The sequence below is a fragment of the Strongylocentrotus purpuratus genome, unplaced genomic scaffold (genome assembly GCF_000002235.5).
Source record: "Strongylocentrotus purpuratus isolate Spur 01 unplaced genomic scaffold, Spur_5.0 spur5_contig_838, whole genome shotgun sequence".
Classification (NCBI taxonomy): Eukaryota; Metazoa; Echinodermata; class Echinoidea; order Camarodonta; family Strongylocentrotidae; genus Strongylocentrotus; species Strongylocentrotus purpuratus.
In genome coordinates, this window is record NW_022145544.1 from 1319070 (window position 1) to 1334737 (window position 15668).

At 35.5% G+C, this 15668-nt stretch overlaps 1 protein-coding gene across 1 annotated transcript; it reads right to left on the minus strand.

The window, feature by feature from the left end:
* Positions 1 to 2639: 2639 nt before the first annotated feature.
* Positions 2640 to 9556, minus strand: LOC100889816 (protein dispatched homolog 1). The gene is made up of 5 exons (XM_003723970.3): positions 9355 to 9556; positions 8878 to 9046; positions 7866 to 7989; positions 7219 to 7423; positions 2640 to 6472 (listed from the first exon to the last, which is right to left on the minus strand). The coding sequence occupies exons 2-5, from the start codon at positions 9006 to 9008 to the stop codon at positions 3828 to 3830; spliced, it is 3105 nt and encodes a 1034-aa protein (XP_003724018.2). The 5' UTR covers positions 9009 to 9046; positions 9355 to 9556; the 3' UTR covers positions 2640 to 3827.
* Between the last annotated feature and the right edge of the window lie 6112 nt (positions 9557 to 15668).

Consider the following 15668-nt stretch of genomic DNA (forward strand, 5'->3'; position numbering starts at 1 on the left):
AAAAGCAATTTTCTAGAAACTAAAGACGTTTGAAAGTAGTGTTCAATATGAGTTAATGAATAATATATTTCTTAACACTTAATACGATGTTTGATAGGCCTCAGTCTTGTATAAGACAGACAATATTTTGTATATACATGAATTAGTTTATTCCTATCGTATATATATATTTTTAGATATAATGTGTCATTGTGTTTAATGTAGGTTCTTTTTGTTTTAATGCCTAGCTGAATTTACCAGGGATTTATTCATGTCCTTTGATATATTTTCAATAAAGAGTATATAATTATGTTAAGTTTTGAAAAAATGAAATATTGATCTATTCTTGCAATGAAAGTCATTTCAGATATTGAAATTGTTATTTTTTTGTGAATCAGCGTCGAATGTTCATTTATTTTGCCACAAAATTTTTGCAATTATCACACAATAATTCGCATTGTTTGTACCAGAAATGTGTTCTGTTTGTCATATTTTTAGCTTACAAAAAGATTACAGCAGTAGTATTACAGTGTTTAGGAAGATTCGTAAATACTGTATGATGAAATATGCGTATGTATTGGTGTGTGTGTGTGTGGGGGGGGGGGAGGTATATAGATATATGTTTGAGAGTGTCTGTGACATTACGCTGTAGACAAAATAATCTAAATATCGTTAAATTGTAACTCTTCCTTGGGCCCTAATGAAGATAAGATTTAATATTCTAATACTGCCTAAATGAGCTTAGAGAAAGATAATAGTATCAACAGACTGTCAGAAAAAAAGTGAAATACGCAGAGAGATGGAGGAGCAAAATCCCAGGCTGTATAAGTCATGGGGTGGTTAAAGAACGTTAAAGCTAATCTTGAGCTCTGAGCATCGTATGTCGAGAGAACAAGACTATTATTTAATATGGATTGTTTATCTTGCAGTAGATTGTTTGTGTGTACCAGTAAAGGACGAATCCCCTTTCCCGAATACCAAGAGACAGACGTAATCTATTAATCAAATAAGTGAAGAAAACAAAAGCCACTGCATGTGTACACCAGGCGCAGATAATTCACTACGACGAGCCTCCCACAAATCAAAGAGAGTCTGCGCGTGTAATCTTTTGAACATATTCTACAACCTACATAAATTACAGAAGAAGAAAGAAGGGGATGGGGATACTTTTTAATCATGATATAGACTATTGATAACGATTATCTTTTTCCTTTAAAATCGTGTTAAAAAAGGCCACAGATATTTTGTTGGACACAGTGATGAGCTCTAGGAGGAAATCAAAAGAAGGCTAGACGAAATTATCAGTGACCATCAGGAATAGTAATGAAAAACTGTGGTTGCTATGTTGAAGAGTTTTACATTATTTCCAATACGATATACATAATTATATGGTTTAATACTGCCACGAGGTAGATTCCTATACGTTCAGAAAATTGAAAGACATTGCCACTTTGTATTGTTCCAGTTGCCTATTTTCATCTCAAACTATTTCAATCCCCCAACTCCTTCATTCCATTGTCATACAATTCTGTTCAAGATTTCAAACTAAACGAACATTTACTGATGTAAAAAATTCCTGGTCACTGTCCTGTGAGTACAATTTATTTCAAAATATATGAATTGCACATATTTTGATACTAATATTTAATTTTAAAAATCACTGTTCACGGATTTGTTTCAATATTTCAGGTAGGAACGAATGTAGTGTTGCCATCTATGTGCTGAGCAATGCATTTGCTCCTCATTTAGAGAGCTAAAACGTAACAAATGTACGCTATTCTATTTGCCATCTGATTTTTAGAGAAAACATTACTAAAATATGATTTTGACGTGAGCTAGCGAACTAAAACCACTTCTTTTAATGGTTGCCAGTGGCAATAATTATGACGACCCGTTGTCGATTAAAAGCCAATTTGGGGTCCTAGCTGACGTATATCGGGGGAGCTCCGAGAGAGGCAGTTATGGTGGCGTGGTAAAAAAATAAAATGGAGGGGGTAGCTGACATCAGTCAAAGCCTGAGAGTGGATGAGGGAAAACGATTGGGCACGAAATACATGAACCGAGTGGAAACAGAGAGGGAAAGAAAGTGTGAGATCGAGAGCGAGAGAGAGAGAGAGGGGGGCAGGAAATTTGCCAGTCAGAAAGAATATTTAGCATTTCCCATTTGCTCTAGTTATAGTAAATCCTCCACTACGTGAATCCTACGTGTATATAGCCTATTATTATACTTTTCTAATCCAGTTGCGTTTAGACAAGCCGTTTATCCTATAGGGCCGAAGGGGACAGGTTGGATGTTACTCTATCCCGTCGTACCCCCCCCCCCCGTCACCATCTCCCTTTGCTCTCTCTCTCTCTCTCTCCCTCTCTCTCCCCTCTCTATCTTTCTCTCTTTCTTTCTTATTCCGTGCAAACAAAAAAACATCTTCGTACTTCTGGACCTCCCAGTGGACCGACAGCCCACGAAACTGCCGTCTCGTAGGCTATAGCCATGTATTTGAAAATCAATATTTTATATTAAAAAAAAATCCAAAAATACATTTTAATCACTTATGTTTTAGATAAGGAAAAATAATGACGTAGTATCAATGTCACAACCATAAAAACTTTATTTGATGAAACTGTAATACAAATTTCAATGTAATTTCATTAAAAAAAATATAAAATCCTTAATTATAAATATACATCTGTATTTTAGTTTATCAAATAAACTGTATATATAATACTGTGTATATAAAAATCACTTAAATTACAAAGCCATAGACATAAAAGAAGATATTATATATCGTGCAAAAGATTTCTTTTTTGCCAATGGGAAAACTGAGATATTGCAAAATTATGATAAAAAACATTAAATATTCTCGATCTTTTCACAGAATTATGTATTTTTTCCCGAATATCAGTGTACCTAACCTAAGTTCATGATTGGAATATTATGACAAACCAACCCAAGCTCTTCCGAAGATAATCGAGAAAAACGAACTCATCGTGGAAGAAAATATCAAAGATTCTTATTCGTTGATGATTATATGTCTTCGTGCGTTTAGTTAACTTCATTTTCCCAGGAATTTTAGGGGGAAAATTATATGCACAATCAAAAGCCTCCAAATTCAGTCTATAGTATTTGATATAAACACTACGTTTATCATGAAAGTATTTGGAAGAGCGAACTGATAAACAATGTAAATACATTCAGTGATAGATTCAGCAGTAATTAACGAGGAACAGGTTTATTCTGACTGGAAGTAAAGCGATAAGTAAAGAGTAAAATAAAGACGAGTAAAGAAATAACTTTTGTGCTTACGTTTACTTTTGGTTAACATTAAACTACTGGCTGCAAACATTTGATCTAAAAAAAAATAGGTGTATATCACTGGGCTAAGACAAGCAAATAAACAAACAAACAAATAAACACACAAATACAAGCAGAAAATTTAAGAAACGGAATCGTGTGTGAAGTCATATAGCAAGGGATTCCATTCGTTGTGTCATAGAACGATTGCATTAATAAAATCCCTTTTTTCTGAATTTCAAGGTTACATACTCTGCATAATCATTATTTTATAAACACCTAGTTGAGGAGAAGTCAAGTGTATAAACCGTGACCAAATGAGCACATATCATTAGCCATCTATTTTTTAAAAATTCATAACTTCCATGATTTGTTCTTTTTTGCGATTCCTCTAAGACTGTAAATAACTTGTTTCTATGATTTGCCTTCTAGATATATTTACGAAAAATAATGATAAAGAAAACTATCGGTTCTAAGAGGCCTAGGCCACACACACATACACGCACACACTTCGTCGGTTTATTGACTAATTTTGACTGGCTTCCATTACGCAGCAGTTTCAGTTAGAATTTTCATTAGGCAAAGAGGTAACTGACATAACATCCGTGTGGCTACCCATCGAAACACCCTTCTGGACTGGCTTAACCGAGTATTCATCAACGTGTCCCTCCCCCTCAGGTGTGACACGAGGGTTACGTCGACAACAGGACCGCGATATTTGGGCAAACGTACCCTCTGGTCCTATCGTCCTACATAGCGATACAAATAGGAATATTCCATAGACCCAACTGATTGCCATGACAAGTGTAAGAAAAGTCCCAAGCTGAACATAGCTAAGAACTGTGGCAGGTAACATACAGGCGCCTGCTATGAAGGTACTGATGGCCGCCAGCGTAATGGCAGCACCGAGTGATCGAAGGGCATACATTGATCGTGACTCACGATCAAATGCAGTAGACTGACGATAAGCAACGCCTAAATGGATCGTAAAATCAACTGAAAGACCAACAGCAAGGGACAGAACAACAGATTCAAATATATTAAGTTCCCATCCCATAAGAACGACAGAAGCAATGACAACAAAAACAGCACAAGCAATAGAATAGATGGCATATAACGTCACCAAGATGTTCCTTATTGCTAAAAGAAGAACGCAAGCAGCAACCGCTAGTGATATACCGACCGAGAGAGGTGCACCAGTTGCGAGGCCTCTTTGAAGGTCAAAGAAAGACATCTGATAATCACCGACACTTATAAACCAGCCTGTTTGCATGCCTGTCGGAGCTGAGCTTATTCTTTCTTCTACCCAGTCATTAACATCTTCCCAGAATTGATTCATAGCATTGAAATCCTGCGATTCTTTGATGTTTGTTTGTAAGTAAATATACATTGCAACCATGTCCTGATCAGAATTATAACGTAATCCAGGAGCATTCGATTCACAACCATAGAGTTGACATTGTATCTCACTGAAAGTAATTGCACATTGGCTGAATACATCACTAGGATATGGAAATGAAGATTGGTTACAGCATTGACCCAGATCCCCGCCTGTCGAAGGGTTTATACATGTATTATCCTCCATAAAACTCCGAAATGCATCAATAAAACAAAATTCGTCTCCTGAACCCGCGCTGGTGTCATGGAAACTTGAATTCTTAAAATCTATGCACAGATCATACAACCACTGTTGTGCTTCAGGAGACGTCACGTCAAACGTTTCATCCAACACCGTAGTTCCTTCTCCATCAGCACTCCAAAGATTCCCATTGTCAAGAGGTTTTACTCCCCAAACAATGATTGCCGGCATCAGCCTCGCTGAATCTTTTTCAAAACTAAACCTTCCTTTATAGATTTGATCGTATTGCTCAAAAATGTTACTTGTTCTGAATACTTGGAATTCTGATTGAGAAGGTAGACGTAATCTTGGAGCCACAAAAACAACACAGAAACCTCCGATGCCGAAAGCGCTCAAGACAATAATCCAAAAGAAACGTAATTTAGTTATTATAATCGGTAAGTAATCTTCAAAGAACTCCCTGCCAATGTTAGCAATTCGATCATAAAACCGTCCTACTGCATACCAACAACCACAGCACCTACACGATGACGGCTCGTCTTCCTCCCATAGAAAGTACTTTTCGTGAATCATAACTGCTGCAGGTATCCATGTCAACGTCAGGACAAAATTGACCAAGATAGCACTTCCAGCAAATACTGAGAAGCACCGCAGTGCTGTGATTGTACTGACAACTCCCGCAAAAAGGGCAGATGATGTTGTTAGACTGGTCACAAACATGGTGATCGAGGCATGTTTCACCGTTTCAATGAGGATAGGAAGAAGGTTATCCCTACCTCCACCTATCTCTTTCTTTGTGGCCTTCCAGATATCTACATAGACAAAACAGTCATCAGCGCCGATTCCAATGATAAGAATAGCAGTTATGACATTGATGAAGGGAAAAAACGGAATTCTATATATGACGTGATAAAGGAAGAAAGCGACAACCATAGACAGGATAATGCTTACCATCGTCATTGCAGTTACGAAAATTGAACCAACATAAACCCAGATTATAAATATCACACTGACACAACCGATGGCAATAAAAATCGAGTCGGAGAACACGAATTGGTCAAACACATCAAACTTTACACCAGAACCAATTGCTATGATCTCAAGAACATTACTTTTCAAAGACGACGTCCCCATGTGCATTTCATAGAAGTTAAATGTGTCGTCATGGTACGACCAAAGAGGAGAAAGGACAAGCGCTACTTCCAAGTCATAATTGTCGTTTTCTACATTTTCAGCGAAATAACTAGGTGTTAGATAATGAAGTAGTGTATGAATGCTGCCTAGCTCTGTGCAATTGGCAGGCACATTTTGACAAGTGGCGCCGCTGTCAAGACATCCTGTGGTATAATACTGAATGCATTCGTGTAACAATGTCCTTGTGGTTTCCACATCTCCTTCGTTTATATCATCGCAAGAATCCTTGCCAGCGATCAGGGCTACCATGTATCCCATTGACCAGGTTGGACAGCAGTCCCCCGTCGAATTATACAAGCCGCACGATTGGTTGAAGATGTTCTGACTACGAAAGTTGACAGTGTCGTGTTGACAAACAGCTTTCATGACGTCAGCGGTAAACATTTCTGAAGAGCCAGAGGCTTGATACAGCATCCGAAGACGACTGGAAACTGGAAAGAGGAATAACAGGACAAGAATGACTTTTTATCATGAACTGAATCTTACTAGCTTTATAGTTAAATGATCAACAGTTAACCACACAACTATTTTATAATTACTGCGTTGACCATTAGTGTATTCGGGTATGAGCATGATCGCAGGTGCCCTCGTAAATAACCAGAAACAACATGTAAGAGAAAATTCACTGCTCCATATTTCACTACTCCGTCAAAGTGCTGTACGAATAAAAGAGCATGCAAACTATTTCATTTTTCATTTCATTTCATTTCTTTATTGTGTCCATAAAGGATAATTGTTCATATGCACATGAACAATCTTGCTTCAACATACCTTTGAACTTAAATGTATTTTTCGGCCAGGTAGTGAATAAACCACACCCTGGTGATTGATTATGTTGATGCCCCCAAACCAAGGATAGGACTAACGCTACGACACTGATGATAACAACACTAACCAGGCAGGGATCATTGAGGGCACTGTGGTATATTGGTGAAGGCTCTTGACTCTCACACTACAGGTCCCGGATTCAAACCTTTTTCGGTGCTTACATCCTCGGGCAAGGTGTTTGGCCCACATTTGTGCCTCACTATTCAGGTATATTAAATATATACCTAGCGATGCCGGGGTAATGATAATTGCATGGCTTGCAGGAAGAGCATGTGGTTACCATGGGTAACTAAAACGGAATAAGTATTGTAAATAAAATTCTTGTGATTCATAATTATCTCATACTTACGATAAGCACCGCATGTTTCAACATGTAGTATTGTATCGTTGCCAACATCTCTTTCCTCTCGAGATCTCGAGGTATCTGAAAGACTGCGTCGACTGATATTCGAACTGACCACTGATGGGTTAGGAGAAAACAACTGCGTTTCCTCTGTCATTCGTTGATAGGCCCAAAGTCGTCCACTAATAACAGTCCCTCGAGCTTGGAACCCCTTCAAAATATGAATATAAAATAGAGTACCACAGGAAAACTCGACAGTTAATAAGTAGAACTAGAAGAAACATAAGTATAAGAGTATAAGCGCGATAAGTAAACGATTTATTGTTCATATAGGAAATTCGTCTTTTACTCGGTAAATGGGAAGGCCACCCTGATACTAAAATCTTGTATTTAAAAGAAATTGTTTGTGAAATTCGAAGAGACATAATTATAGCAGATGTCGAATTGATGACATCACGTTTTAAAGATGTCTTATATCACGAAACATATGAAGTCATCGTACTCATATCATACAATCTTTTTTAATTGTATGTATCTTTGGTTGACCTGTTTCTTGTTTATATTTGTTCAGATATAAATGAATATTTTATGTTAAGATAAAAAGAAACAGATTGATAACACAACGATGTTAACTATTAAGAATGATAGCGTACCTCTGTTGGATCAGAAAATGAAGGTACCGGGCTGAAAAACACCGCTAGGACTCCTGTTGCAACGACGCAGAGGAGAACAAGAAGGAGGACAATCGAGGGAAATCGAACAAGGAACCGAGCATAGCTGTGTAAGATGCAAAAGTAAAGACAGCAAGTGAATTTAACCATATCTGAATTGATGACAACTAAGTGATTATTAGAGTTTTATCTTTATTCACTGGCTAATCTCGCACTTCCTACTCATTAAATCTTAGTTTCTGCTACCGTAATACCCAAATTGTCTCCGGAATGAGCTGACAATCAACCATCCCTAGTAATTATACAGCTCATGCTGTGGTTGTAAATTGCTATGTATATCCCCGATACGTTTGATAAATATTTGTTTTTTTCCATATTAAAGTGACTCGGTAACATTGTTGACGGTTGATGAAAAAACTGCGTAATTTGTGTATGAAATATTACTTTTTATATTCCTTTAACTGTACTAACCCTCTAACATGTAACAGATCCTGAAAAAAAATTATTAATGTATTTATGGTTTTCTCTGAAGGCGTCACTGTGCAACACACTTTAACAGTAAGTTATCCAAACCAATTTTGAATTTACCCAACCATTTTCCCATGAAAATGAGACATACGATAGGCTTTTAAAAACCTGTCAACACTTAAATGTTTGGAATGGTATATAAAGCCTATTCAGTGCTTTGTGACGATTTACATTCACCTAAAATGTAATTACATTGTAATGATATAGTTTGGAGAATTAAGGAAACGATCAGATCAGGTTTTTTCCAATTTTTATCATTATTATTGGTCTGTTTTCATTTAAACGTTTAGATTATCTTTAAGTGTACATCTAGCAATGAAGTCTTTACCTAAGCACCATTTTCTCTCATCTAAACAATGTTACTAAGTCCCTCTTACTGCCTGGTTTATTGCAGTCGCTAACAAGGAAGGAGAAGAAGAAGAGGAAGGAGTAAGGGAAGAATTTCGAGGAAATTAAAATTGTTTACCTATGCAAAAAGCCAGTTGTTTTCTCCTTGTTTTGTTCATCTTTCTCATTCCTTCCTTCATTTTTCTTAGTGTTTGGGGAATGGTGGTTATCACCATCATCATGGGCGTCGACCTCGGGACCAACCTCCATGACCGGGATAGGATCCCCAACTGCCGAGATGGAGTAGACTTTTTGAGAAGAAAAAATTACAATGAACCATTTAAATGAACTGTTGTTAAAAAAAATTGGCAGGTTACTGATATCAGTATGCCATTATCGCATAAACCTAATACACACGCACACTCGCACGCCACGAAATCACACACACACACACCACCACCACCACACGCACACACACACACATTTATTATATATTCAAAACGATTAACTTTGCAACGTCAAAGCTATATAAATTAGAAATAAGGCGTATGTTCTCAACATCTCCATTTTCCACAGTACAGATCTTAAAAGGAACATTAATGAATGAAAAACTAACCTTTCAAGAAAGCGGCAAGTTAAAATCTCATTACTCCTTGGACGATGTGTGAAGTCAAAATCACGTCATGGTGAATGTACCATTCTCGTAAATTGTGAGCAGACAAATGTGTCGGGGTAGGTTGGTATTATGCAGGAAGTGTTAGTAGCTTGGCGAGGGTGAAAGCAGTAATGGTGACCGATTTGTAGTTGTGTAACCATGTACCTGGGATTTAACTATTCATCTGTACAAATGCATTATATAATGTAAAGACGTTTTATCGATCGGAGCGCTATTTACGTCATTGCTGTGTAAATGCACGCACCGGTACACGCCAATCCTAAGTGCATGCTGAATTCAGAGTGAACGCAACAGACAATGAATATTAAAGAGTAGGATTGATTGATTTCATTCACCAAGCCTCCAACCTACTCCAATATAAAAGAATAACAGATAAAAAATGAGTCAGCTGGAACAGGATAACCCAGTTCTGGTGGGGTCCCCGACATACATGTGCAAAACTAGTAAGTTAAAATCGTATTATTTACAGACAGATAATAAGTATTTTGAATTAAAGAATCAAAAGGGATGAGGGTAAAAACAAAACATAGAATAAAAATCTACTCTGACATATATTTAAATTTGAGTAGGAGAGGAGATGTACAGAACTTAGGAAACGTTACAATTACATTAAATTAAATTCTTTATGTTCGCTTTTACGAGCCTTCCCTATTCTCTCCTTAACTATTTTATTTATTTATTTATTCATTCACGCATAGGAATGCAGGATATTTCAATAAAAATTACATTTGATCTTCTATGAAGCCCTGTGATACATAATAAATATTTATATCTTACAAAAAAATAAAAAATACAAGTAACATTTTTATGATTGGAAGGGGAAAAAAGCAGCAACAACTACAACAATACTACACAATTAATGAGAGAAACTACACGTATAAACAAGAAGGAAAATATTTGTTTTAATTATATAAAAAAAAAACTCTCTTTAAACGGAGAGGTAAAGATGAAAAACAGACGGATTCTTAATCACTTTGTAAACTCCTTCATTTTCTTTTTTCATCTTTAACAACCGACTCTCGTAATATCTATATGCAGGACGTACTTGAGTTCTTTCTTAAGGATATAAGCTTGCGTTCTGGTAATGATACAAATAAATTCTCATATAATCCAACATAACACACTGAATGTTCAAGAATAAAAAATAAATGTGCCTAACGATTTTGGTAGAAAATGCATAAGAGCGGAGTAACGAGCATAAAAAGATAAGGAAATCAAGGTAAGTATAGGCCCGTCACCATGTTCTTAACACAGGTCGATATGTGCAAATGAGAGTTGTTTGAGACTATTATCTTTCTGTAAGCTCATCTAGGCAGTATTTGGATATCAAATCTTATCTCCATTGTCTACAGCGTAATGTCACACACACTTTCAAACACGCAAACACACGCACACACACACACACACACACACACACACATACCTACACACCACACACCCACACGCACACGCACACCCATACACACCCACACACCCACACATATTTCATAATATTTACGAATCTTCCAAAACACTGTAAAACCATTGGTGTAATTTTTTTTGGTAATCTTAATATAGGACAAACAGAACACATTTCTGCTACAAACAATGTGATTTATTGTGTGATAGATGCAAAAACTTAGTGGCAAAATAAAATGAACATTCGATGCTGATTCACAAACAAATAACATTTTCAATATCAGAAATGAGTTAAATGGATCAATGTTTCATTTTTTTCGAAACTTTTTATACTTATATACTTGATCAAAAATATATCAAAGGACACGGATAAATCACTGGTAAATACAAGGCATTAAGAGACATACAACCTACGTTTACATAACGACACATTATATTAAAAATATGTAATAATAATAATAATAATAATAATTGGATTTATATAGCGCCTTTTACAAAAGATACAAGGCACTGCATGCTCTCTTAGACTATCAACAATTTAGAGGAGTTGTACAGGTTAGTTTTCAGTTGTTTTTTGAAGAAATCTAGTGAAGTACTGTTTCTTAAGAATGTAATTCAATGTATCAAATAGGAATGAACTACTTCAAGTTAAAGTTTATTTTCAAGTTCAAGATTATTTTCTTTCAAATTTCACAAAAAAAGAATTTACATAATTGACAAAATTTGAACATAATGGCCCGAATTCACAAAGGAGGTTTGTCGACAAACCTTAGTTTCCGTGCATCATATGACGCGTTTCGACGCGTTTTTACAAAACAGGTTTGTAAAAAACGCGTCAAAACGTGTCATATGACGTACATAAACCTCAGTTTGACGACAAACCTCCTTTGTGAATTCGGGCCAATATAAAATAAACTATAAAAAGCATCACATTATATAATCAATTCTTTGTAAAGACGTCTAAATTAGTTGTATTTTGATTAAATAGTAGGTTATAGCGGGGAAATGTGAGGAACCTATTACAAAGCTCAGCTTGTAGATTATAGGTTTCCCCTTTCCCTAAATAAAACTAACATTTGATTAAAGTGGTTGCAATGGTGAAGGACGTAACAATAAGGAGGGCAAGAAGGCCTTAACATAAGATGATATACAAAGTAAAAGGAGCAAAACTAGCAAAAACAGTACAAATTAATTTGTTACCATGTATATAAAAGATATTGTCTGCCGTATTAGACTGAGGCCTATCAAACATCGTATGAAGTGTGAAAATTCGTATAGAAACTCATATTGAATACTAATTTCAAAAGTCTGTACTTTTGAAATAATTGCTTTATAGGTACTTTATAGACTCCATTTGTGTCTCATTCATGTACCAACCACACATAGATCTATCGCAGTTAGAATTTTACAGATAATATTGCACATTTTCTCTTGTGTATATTCTTGTCAGAGCCATAGCAAATCACAGTCGTTCATGACTAGCTGCTACTAAATGAGCCAATTCCCTAGTTCATCTTCATATATTTCACACGACAAATAAATTACATCTCAGGCGATTATCATAATCAACATCAAAGTAAATCGAAACAGGACCAATGCGCAAGTTATCTTAATTACGAGTCTTTGTCGTGATTGATGATGTCATTACTGTTCGTCTCAAAAAGTTTAGAATGAGAAAAATGAATCCACAAATGAAAGTTTCAAACTGTATTAATAAGGAATGCTCGTGGAGTCTGGACAGCTTTCAATTAAATTTAATTCAATTCAATTCGATAAAGGTTTATTCGAACGTGTTTCGCAGTAAAAAGACTGAATTACATGTTTTACAAAGATTAAAATACATTATAAATAAAAAGTGCAATAGTGAATAAAAAATATTTAATTAAATACCAAATGACATATAATACTAGGTAATGAATGTCAGATAACATGTTAAGGAGATGTCGTAAAAAGTATTATTAATGCATATACAATTAAAAGATGATTACATTTCCGCTATTAATGAAAAATATTGCACGATAGCATAGTAAGAGGTCAAGGACAAAGAAGAATAAATAGTGAGAGAGAGACAGAGAGAGAGAGTGAGAGAGAGAGCGAAAGAGAATAAGGGAGAAATACAAATACGTATGGAGAAAAATTAATATATGGTAAACGGATAAACATAGACAAAAGAAAAAAATCAGTGACTTGACAGCGCTTTACACTATACAAATTTGAAACAGGTCAAAGCCTTACAAAAATGATAAATGATTATTACAAGCTTTGATTCGCATGATGATTATTGAGTATGCGTGTGAAATTAGAAATGAGCACTATTTTGGAATCTCTTAGTTCTGCAAGTAAATTATTGATATTTTTTGACATTTTATAAATTGAATTTGGTAGTTTTCTTGGGAGTTAACCACGATTGACACAACATACTGTTTTCAAATGAAACATCAAAATATTTAGTGAGTTTTTCTCTACGAGTCAAAAGAAATACCAATGCATTGACATATGAACTGTAGTTTGATCCAAGAATTATTATACATGCTCTTTTGGTGAACTTTCTATGTCCTTAATCTGTCTGAAGTCAAACTTGCAGAAGAAAGAGGAACACAATACTCAAAATTGGTCTTCCATAACAATGTATACCGTTAACAGATCGCAAACAGGTAGGTTGTAAGTTTTAAATCTACGTATATTGCATGAATAATTTTCTATTACTCTTCTTTATAATTCCAGTTACATTAGTATTCAACTTAAGGTCACTTTGAATCGTGACACCAAGAATCCTAACCGTATTTACCAAGGATAAAGGTGTATTATCAATATATAACAAAGGTGGTTGTATAGGTTGTTAAGAAATTGAAAATGACATCGAGGAACATTTCAATACATTTAATTTCATATTATTTGATGCATGGTGCGAGCAGTTCAAGTTGGCCTGGCAATTGGAATGTTTGTGTACTTGTTCTACACTGTCGCTCATATATTTGGAACATTTTTCTTTTACCCCAATTTATGGAATTATTTTAAAAATAATTTAAAAATAGTAGATCTAGATAATAGTATACATTCTCAGATTTTATTGAATAATAATTTGCCGATGTCCCAATAAACAAAATCACGTGAAAATCACGTCAATATCAAGGTATCGACTTGAGGAGAGTTACGTTCTTCAAACACCTGACATTTACGTAAATGTGTTAATACGTTTATTGCACTAGGTCACTTAAAACACACGTACACTAAATCACGCAATTATCACTGCAATATCACCATTATAATAACGTGATTATCCCTACCTTGGAGACCATGGTTTGTAAACCTAATACTCCCGTGTTTGTTTGGTTATGAAATTACATCTTCATAAACGAAATTATCGCGTCACAGAAACACGTGAAGCGTTAGTGATAGTTTTAGTCAAAATATCTGCGTGAAATTCACGTAAATATTACGAGTCTGACTTGAGATGAATCATGTTCTTCATTCACGTGAAATTTATGTCGAAGAGGAAATATGTTACTATAACCCGCGTTCAACCCAATAATTACGCGAATGTTACACAATAAATGAACCAAAATAATGACGTTCTCATCCCGTTTCTGATTATCGTGTCTTGCATCTTCCATAATTACGTCCAGGCGCGCCGGAAGCAGTTTGGGATTAGAGGGGGTGGGGGGGGGGGAGGGTGAAAACATCCCAGGAGAGAAAGCTAGTTGCAACTGGTCCAGTTGATGAACCAGTTGATGCCAACTGATAACCCTGGGAATTGAAATGGGCTAAATGATCCAGTTGATCCAGGCCAGTTAGAATTCAACTGGTCTAGCTGAGCCATTAGAACCATTTGGTAAAACTTCCAACCAGTTGAACGGCAACAACACTTCAATGTTGGTACGTCTGTATTTCCAATGTAAAGGCATTGGTAATAACTAGATTTACATAATTCAATTACTCGAATTTTTTTCATATATTTGTATTTTATTGAAATTATTTTAGTTCATAGTTAATGTTTCCCTTATTTATGTTTAACTAAATGTCATTTATACTAAGTAGCGAAATGTCCTAATAACTGGTAATTTATATTTGTAGTATTTTCGAAAGGAATTGCATATAACTAAATCATCAGTAATTAAGAAATATGCTGTAAATTCAGATAAATTGTTTAAAAAACATAGATCTGCACGCACCCCATATTCACTATGCAAATTAATTGGTGTCAGCTGGTTCAACTGGAAATATGCCAACAGTCAGTCATCAACTGGTGCAACTGAAAATATGCACACAGACCAGTAATCAACTGGTGCAATGAAAATATGCCTACAGTCATTTATCAGCTGGTGAACATAAAAATATGCCAACAGTCACGGGATTATCACCACGGAACTTAAATGGTAACTGTAAAACCATCAAGACACCCAAGAATAACTCATTTTCACACCTGGAAAACACGGAATACCCAGCATATATTAATAATCCGTTTGAGTCACGAGATCATCACCGCGGAACTGCTGGCAACATTGACTACCTTTTAAATAGGTGTTTTAAGACACCTAATAATGACTAATTTTTCACACCTAAAAGTCACGGATTCACAGCTTAGATTAGTAATCAGTTTTAACTACGTAATCATCACCAAGAAAGTTATGGTAACTTTGAAACCATTTAAAGAGGTGTTTTAAGACACCTAATAATTACTAATTTTTCACACTAAAAGTCACGTATGCCCAGCTTAGATTAGTAATCAGTTTTAACTACGTAATCATCACCAAGAAAGTTATGGTAACTTTGAAACCATTTAAAGAGGTGTTTTAAGACACCTAATAATTACTAATTTTTCACACCTAAAAGTCACATATGCCCAGCTTAGATTA